Raw genomic sequence first — 8,447 nt, 5'->3', positions numbered from 1 at the left:
ATTGGAACACCTGGGCTTCAACACCCCCCTTCGCAACTGGCTGCTAGACTTCCTCACCAACAGACCTCAGTCAGTCCGGGTCGGACAGAACACCTCTGATGTCATCACCCTCAGCACAGGCTCCCTTCAGGGCTGCGTCCTGAGCCCCCTGCTGTGCACCCTGATGACACACGACTGCGTCCTCAGGTTCACCACCAATCACATCGTGAAGTCAGCAGACGACACAACGGTGGTGGGGCTCATCAGAGACAACAACGACCTGGACTACAGAGAGGAGGTGGAGCAGCTGGTGGGCTGGTGCAGAGAAAACAGCCTGATCCTGAATGAGGAGAAGATGAAGGAGATCATCGTCGACTTCAGGAAAAAACAGCCTCACCACGCTCCACTGATCATCAACAGCTCAGCTGTGGAGGTGGTCAGTGTTAGGGTTTTCAGGTTAGTTTGATCCTATGATTATGTTGGAATGTAACCTGTAATAATTAAACTCGCTTGTCCTGTCTTAACAAAAGTAGTAGAACAAAGTGCTAAGATCTTTTGAACTGATTGACTAGCTGCAGAGGAAGCAGCACCACCAAATTCCTGGGGGTCCACATCACAGAAGACCTCACCTGGACTATGAACACTACGGCACTGGTCAAGAGGGCACAGAAGCGCTTGTACTTCCTGCGGAGGATGAGGAGAGCCCACCTGCCCCCACCCATCATGAGGACGTTCTACAGGAGCACCATAGAGAGCATTCTGACAAGCTGTCTCTCTGTGTGGTGTGGAGGCTGCACCGCCTCCGATTGGAAGAACGTGAGGAGAGTGGTGAGGACAGCAGAGAGGATCATAGGGGCTCCTCTTCCCTCCATTCAGGACATTTCATCTCAGCGCTGCATGTCCCGTGCCCGTAACATCATCAATGACCCATCACACCCCCACCATGGACTGTTCTCCCTGCTGCCCTCTGGGAAGAGGTTTGCAGCATCCGCTGCAGGTCCACCAGGTTCTGCAACAGCTTTTTCCCTGCTGTCATCAGACTGTTGAACACTAGAACTGTTGAGCTCTAAACTGAACTCTGCATCACACATTCACAGAACTGTACTTTATGACACTACGGACCTCTATCTTGCACTATCTCGCACTACCAACTTTACTGAACTTGTATAAACCCTTTAAATAGAAGTTTAATACATGGTTTAGCATTCCTCTGCACACTCTTGAATACTGTTTTGCCTACTTGCACTATTGCATAATTATCACTGCTGCACTTTATACTTATTTTTAATATATATATATATATATATATATATATATATATATATATAGTATATATGTATATATATATATTTTCATAGGATATGTTACTTCTATTCAACTGCAATATCACTACTTTGTTGTAAGACGTATGCAACGGAATTTCGTTTTGTATGCACCATGTGCAGACAAGATGACAATAAAGTTTGTCTAAGTCTAAGTCATGTCAGGTCAGCTGTCTGGAGAGAGAGAGAAGTCAGGACCTGCGGGCGGAGCACCACCGTGCCACCGCCGCCATGACGGAACTCAAAAGCAAACTCCATGAGGAGAAGCAGAAAGAGTTAGCCATTACCAGGGAGACATTACTGCGGCAGCATGAAATGGAGCTGATGAGAGTGATCAAAATCAAAGATGGAGAGATCCAGCGACTGAATGCCTTGGTCCTCAGCCTGAGGGACGGCTCCATGGACAAGGTGATCCGCTCTATCCGTGTCTGACTATCCGCACGCCACGTCGGGCTTCGATGCGGCCGCTACCGTATTGTGTAGCTTGTCCCCAGTAAGCGTCGCGGCGCTCCGTTGCGGTCTCAACGGCCCGGTGTGGCGCAATGTCTGCTCAGGTGAGGAGGGGGGGCGCTTTGCTGGCGGAGGTGGAGGAGACGCGGCGGTGTCGGGAGACCGAGCGGTGTCGCCTCCACCAGGAGCGCGGAAGAAGCCCTGGCAGCGGCCCAGCAGGCCTGGCAGTCCCGAGCGGCCGAGCTCCGATCGGCTCATCACCAGCATCGGGAGGAGCTGAGCCGAACCAAGAGAGACTGCGAGAGGGAGATCCGCCGACTGGTAGGACTGATCAGATGCGCGGTGCGTGGCTATGTTCCCAATTTCGTTGTATACCTGCAGTGCAATGACACCTAAGGCATTCTATTCTATTCTATTTCACAAGAAGAAAATGTCCGGTTGCTCGCTTCGCTTTTGTCACAGCAAAGGTGTTCTAGTCGATTCAAGAAAAAAATTGGCCGGTTGCTCTCTTTGTTTTTGTCACAATTCTGGCAAATGAGTTTGCCCGCCTGCCTGAGCGCTCCCCGTTTGTACATCCAGACGGATGAGATCAAGCTGAAAGACAGAGCGGTTAGTGTTTTGGATGAAGCCCTGGGGCCGGCCACGTCCACCGCCTTCAGCTGCAGACTCAGGCTGCCGAGCAGCAGATCGCTGCCCTGAGGGATTCCCAAAGGGCGGGCCTAAACTACCCTGGAAGTGGGGTCAACGCCGCTACTAGCAATCCTCTTCATTGCGTAAGCCACCTCATCACACACTTGCAGTACGCATGACTTAGTTCGTTGCTGGAGGAAGGTAGCACAAAAACAGTTTTGAACTTTGAACGAGTGCTTGTGTGTGTGTGTTGCGGGGCGTTTTCAGTCTCAGGAGGATCGGGACACGCGACGGTTTCATCTGAAAATCGCTGAGCTCAGCGCAGTCATCAGGAAACTGGAGGATCGAAACGCCCTGCTTTCTGAAGAGCGCAATGAACTGGTAATTTATTGACGGCACGCTTGAAGGTTTGCGCTACGTTTGATGCGCGCCATCCAGCGAGGCACCCATTGCGCTTGCTTATTAGTTGAGCGGCGCAGCGAGTCGGTTGCCTGGTAGATGTCTTTTATTGGGAGCCAAAGCCACGATTCCGTTCAAACCGATGCAAAAGGAATGGATACGTTCTGGCCCGCGTGTTGTGCGTCTTTCACATCCCGCACTTCATGCTTGCAGCTAAAGCGACTGAGAGAAACAGAAAGCCAGTTTCTGCCACTCCTGTACAAAAACAAACGCCTGAGCAGGAAGAATGAAGAACTCTCGCTGGTGCTGTGTCGCCTTGAAAACAAAGTGCGCTTTGTCACCCAGGAGAACGAGGAGATGGCAAGCTTGGTAAGTCGACGCGGACAACGGCGGCGTGCCAACAGAGTCCACTGCATTTGTGTTCCACAGAGAAGGCCTAGTTCGCTCAATGACCTGGACCGCGGTTGCGGCCAGCAGGACGGTGAAATGGAGTTCCTTCAAGTTGTGGAGCAGCGGCACATCATCGACGACTTGTCCAAGGTCTTCAGGCAGGCGACTCGGTGCACGTACGGCAGCGCCGCGCTCGCTCGCTGTCGCCAGGAAACCTTTTCCGTCCAAAGCTTGGCCGGCGGCCGCCATCCAAAAAATTGGCCCCTTAAATTCCGACCTTTCAAGCAGGAGCATTGTGCGCACGCGTTTGAACACGCTTTAGACTTGTTTTGCCGTTTTCAGCAGCTCAAAGCTCCCGTTTTGTCAGCGCCTTTGCCACTCGCTGTGCGCTGAAAACGACGGACTTGCCCGGCTGCTCAGCCCGTCAACCATGAGCCGCGAGCGCGACGTCATTGTCCGTAGGCAGCTAGTGGCAAAATGCACCCTGTTAGAGTTGCGCTCGCTCCAACTTATTTTGCAAGAACCACACGGGAGACAAGTAAGTTCTTTTGGACACCTGCAGGTGGAGAGTCCATCCGTTGTACGAATGAAGTCTGACTCTCGGCTCCTGCACGAGCATTTTAATTAAGAGAAACAGGGTGGGTGTAAGAGTGGATTGAATAGAGGAAGCCCTTGACCTCTAGTCAAAACATAGCAAGGGGTGTTTTACGACTTTGTGTAGGAAGGGATAAGCGATAGGGATAAATAAGGGATAAATAATATTATTTATTACAGGTCGCAGTCAAAGTCAAAGCAACACAATGATACGATAAAGATAATCTGGAAAACCCTGACACACCCTGTAGTTGTCACTTTTGGAAAAGACGAGCGTCCCTCCAATCATCGCCGGTGACGTGTTTTTCAGGCTCTGGAGACAGGAGCTCATGTCAGAAATGTCATTGTGAGTCGCGTTTGTTTCTGCGCCGGAGCCGTTCGTTCCCTTTGCATCCAAAGAATCTCAAAGGCGGATTATTTGTGTCGACAGGAGAGAGATTTGCTGCTACGATACCGACGTCGAGAATCTCTGAGGAGGAACAAAGCGTGAGGTCCTGCAAGGTGAGTCTGTTTGTTTGCGGCTGCTTGGTGTTGCGCAAGATGAAATGGCCTTTTTCTCGCTATCGTTCCTCTCGTCGATTCATCGTGAGGTGTCGCTTCAGTTTGTTCAGAGAGATGTTTGCTTCCGCGCCCGCAGGTCATCGAAACATTTTACGGCTACGACGAAGACGTGTTGGTGGACTCGGACGGATCGTCCTTGTCTTTTCACACCGACAGAACCCCCGACACGGAACCCGAAGAGGTAGCCCGCCATTTCTGCCAGCGTATTGACACCAAACATTCCTCTTCAGCCTGGAATCGGACTCGTCTTTGCGTCGCGGGTGCTTTGTCGCCGGTCTGACTGATTCTGGTACTAGTGCTGTGTTGCATTGGTGTGTGCATGAAGAGGCGGAGCTTCGCTACCGCCAGCTGACGCAAGAATATCAAGCGCTGCAACGAGCCTACGCTCTGCTAGCCCAGACCAGCGAAAGGGGACTACGACGCCGAGAAGGAGATCAAGGTGGCGCCCCTTCCCGCAACCCCCGGCCGGGTCGCAGCCTCCCCGTTCTCACCCAGCCTCGGGTGTTCTCTGGTCTGAAAGGAGGAGGAGGAGCCTCCCTCCTCCTCCTTTCAGACCAGAGAAAAGCTGATGGTAGAAATGGGTCACTATCAAAGCAGAGTAGCAGATCTGGAGTCAGCGCTGAAGCAACAAGGACAGGTAAGCTCATCAATGAGCACACCTTTTTCTCAGACAAAATAGCTACATTCTTCAGTCACTCATCCGTCTGGCATTACTGGACCAACCCCCCCCGAACGTGGCTGGGAAAATGCGGAGAAAAGCAAATGTCATTTTCCAGTCAACCAAAGAATTTGTGGATGAAAATGACACAACATTCCAAAGCTGTCCACGCGTTTGTCTCTTCTAGAATGTCAAGTGGGTGGAGGAGAAGCAGCTGCTGCGTCAGAGCAATCAGCAGTTGGCCGAAAAGGTGACGGAAAGAAAGGCGCTGGGCGGAGTCGCTTGGCGTCACACCTGTCGGGAAGCCCCGCAGATGAGGTCTGACTGTCTTTTCAGGTCAGGCGGATGGAGGCGGAAGAAGCGCGTCTGAAAGAGCACATCCAGGATATCCGAGACCAAAACGAACTGCTTGAGTTCCGCATCCTGGAGCTGGAGGTGGGAAGACTCGCACAAGCGTGTTGAGGCCAGAGATGTGACGGACGGACGGACGGACGGACGGACGGACGGATGCATGCCTCTGCCTTTCAGGAGAGGGAGTGGCGCTCCCCCGTCTTGAAGTTTCTGCAAGTCCGTTTCCCAGACGGCCTCAGCCCTTTGCAGATCTACTGCGAGGCCGAGGGCGTGAGCGTACGTAAGGCGTCCCTCGCAACCCTAACCTTAACCCGAGGTCCCAGAACACCTTACATTGCTCCTTGCGCCTTTCCCCCGGACATCGTCATCAGTGATCTGATGAAGAAGCTGGACATCCTGGGCTATAACGCCGTAAGTGTATGTCGAACTCCTTATGTTCGCACTCCACGAGACTCGGCGGCTCAAATGTGACTTTTGGAAGGCTTTGCGCTGAAAGAAGCTTGTTGACGCTGTGCCTTTGGGCTCTTGCAGAATCTCACCAACGAGGAGCAGGTGGTCGTGATTCACGCCAGGACCCTTCTCACCCTAGCCGAGAAGGTAACGCGCACGTCCACGCACGCTCTCGCATTCTGCTTATGTGACAGCAGCCTTTCCTCAGTGGTTAGAATACATCAAAGTGACCAAGTCAGCACTTCAACAGAAGATGTTGGACATTGAAAGTGAGAAGGTAGACAGACACGCGACATCAGCCAAGGGGAACTCCGGCAATGTGCCCCAACAATTCTGACCTTGAGCTGTGCTAGGATATGTTCTGCAAGCAGAAGGGCTACCTGGATGAAGAGTTGGACTTCAGGAAGTGTTCCATGGACCAGGCTCATAAGGTAAGCCGCCCTCAAATCTCCCGCCGGACCACTGATGGACGAGGATTGCGGCCCAGAGGATCCTGGAGCTGGAGGCCATGTTGTACGAGGCGCTACCGCAGCGGGACTGCCCCGCCACGGACGGCGAAAAAGCCAGCCACGCTGGCGTGAATGACGTGCTGACGGCGGATCAGAGAGAAGAGCTTAGGAGCGCCGTGGACCAATGGAAGCGAGCCCTGATGTGCGAGTTGAGGGAGCGCGACGCTTGCATCCTCCAAGAGAGAATGGATCTGCTGCACAGCGCGCAACAGGTAAGGGCCCAAAGCCAGCCCGGCACTTACTTGCACGCTTACTGGCTTTTGAATGCCACTTTCCATTTGTCCGTCCTAGAGGAACAAAGAGCTGAAAGAATTCATCGAAGCTCAGAAGAGACAAATCAAACAATTGGAGGAGAAGTTTCTGTTTCTCTTTCTATTCTTCTCCTTGGCCTTCATTCTGTGGCCCTAACACCAGCTGGTGAGTGAGCTCCAGCGGCACCGCACTCGACACCTCCGATACACTGCCAGCCGGTCTCAGACGTTGGCAGACGCTCCGATGCCAACGTATACCCCCCGCCACGGTGACAGAGGCACCGCGTCACACCGGCGCTCATCCAATCAGAAGGCAGGAAAAGCAAATTCACATGCAGGGCACTTTTGAACCAGAAGAGAGCGCCACAAAAAACGGTTGTTGCCCCAAACGCGCACTAAAAAGGGTCAGAATAACAAGAGTCCCACTGGCCAGCCGGGGCCACCCGTCCAGCTGTTTCTTCAGGGGGGAAAAAAATTGGAGTCACCGGTGAGTACATTTTGCATTTAGCTCTGCTTTTCTGCTTCTGTCTTCAATGGCATCCTGCGATCAAAGAGTCAGCCAACCCCAAAGCGGTTGACCTCAACGTCCCACCACCATGCCTACCAGAGCAGGTGACGTGATGCTTTGGACATCCTTCCGTCTCAGATGCCCAAAAGTACTCTTTGCCACATCTGCGGCAATACGGTGTCTTTTCAAAGGTGCAAATAAATCCAGCGTGGGCGGAACACGCACGTCTTCGGTTTTTCCCGCTTTGTTTGTGTGACAGCTGTTGTGAAAATTTTATACAAATAAAGTTGTATAGTACAGGTTTGGCCAAGCCGCAACTCCCGAACCGCATGCGGCTCTTTTATGTTCATATCAACATTTGTGTGTGTGTGTGTGTGTGTGGGGGGGGGGGGGGGGGGGTTGTGCGTGTTGGCTTCACTTGAGTTCAATTTGGTATTTTGGTCAAAAGCGCATGTGGTGAAATTCCACAAAGTAGGATGGGCAAACACATTTCTTTAAACTATGAGTGTCAATTGGGCTCTCGAAATGGCAGGGAAAAGATGCACAGCAAAACGAAAATACGTAGATGAACACAGGACGTTTTAATCAGAGTGGGAAAGTTTCTATTTTTTGTTGAACGTGATGGCAAACCATTCTGCCTGATATGTCAGACCTCAGCGCATTTCAAAGATTCAAATCTTCAGCGCCATGCACTTCAGCTCACTCCATGCTAACATTGATCAGGCGTCGAACCCGCATCATCATGCTTAAGAGGTGGCCATGCTAACCAGTGCGCCATTATGTCAACGCATAATAACTAAGTCTACTGGTCAAAACAGCGGTTACTATATGACGTCGCTACGTCGTGGTCACGTGACGCAGACAAGACGTCAATGGACGTGGGCAGAGTTAACTTGTTTAAAAGGGAGTAGGCAGAAGAAATATTTAATTTATTTAAATCTATTTTGAGTGCACACCATTATGCCAATGCATAACAACTGTAAATCTACTAAACAAAACAGCGGTTGCTATATGACATCTGCCACGTCGTGGTCACGTGACATACGTGACGTCGATGGGCGTAACTTTCGCCGGAATTCAAATCCGCGGGGAGAGTTAACTTGTTTAAAAGAGAGTGGGCAGAAGAATTATTTAATTTATTTAAATCTATTTGGTGTGTGCGCCATTATGTCAATGCATAACAACTGTAAGTCTACTAAACAAAACAGCGGTTGCTATTTGACGTCTGCCACGTCGTGGTCACGTGACGCGGACGTGACGTCGACGCCTACTTTACATCCCACCGATCACAGGACTCCTCGGCTGCATAACCGTGCCCCCTTCCCAACCAATCGGATTTGCTATACGCGAAAACGACGCCAATGGAAAGAGCTTCCGCCCAAATTTAAATCCGTG

General features: G+C 51.6%; 1 protein-coding gene across 1 annotated transcript; it reads left to right on the top strand.

Annotated features, from left to right (window-relative positions):
* Positions 1-47: 47 nt before the first annotated feature.
* LOC148377415 (uncharacterized) lies at positions 48-1,118 on the top strand (the record flags this gene model as incomplete). Its single annotated transcript, XM_088368246.1, has 2 exons — positions 48-435; positions 552-1,118. Coding segments are annotated over 2 exons (863 nt in total), but the record flags the coding sequence as incomplete, so codon positions are not given.
* Positions 1,119-8,447: the final 7,329 nt, after the last annotated feature.

Source organism: Syngnathus floridae, unplaced genomic scaffold, assembly GCF_059516105.1.
Source record: "Syngnathus floridae isolate MCC-2025c unplaced genomic scaffold, RoL_Sflo_1.0 HiC_scaffold_188, whole genome shotgun sequence".
NCBI classification, from domain to species: domain Eukaryota; kingdom Metazoa; phylum Chordata; class Actinopteri; order Syngnathiformes; family Syngnathidae; genus Syngnathus; species Syngnathus floridae.
The sequence above is the reverse complement of the archived record's forward strand: the minus strand, read 5'-3'. Positions and strand labels throughout refer to the sequence as shown.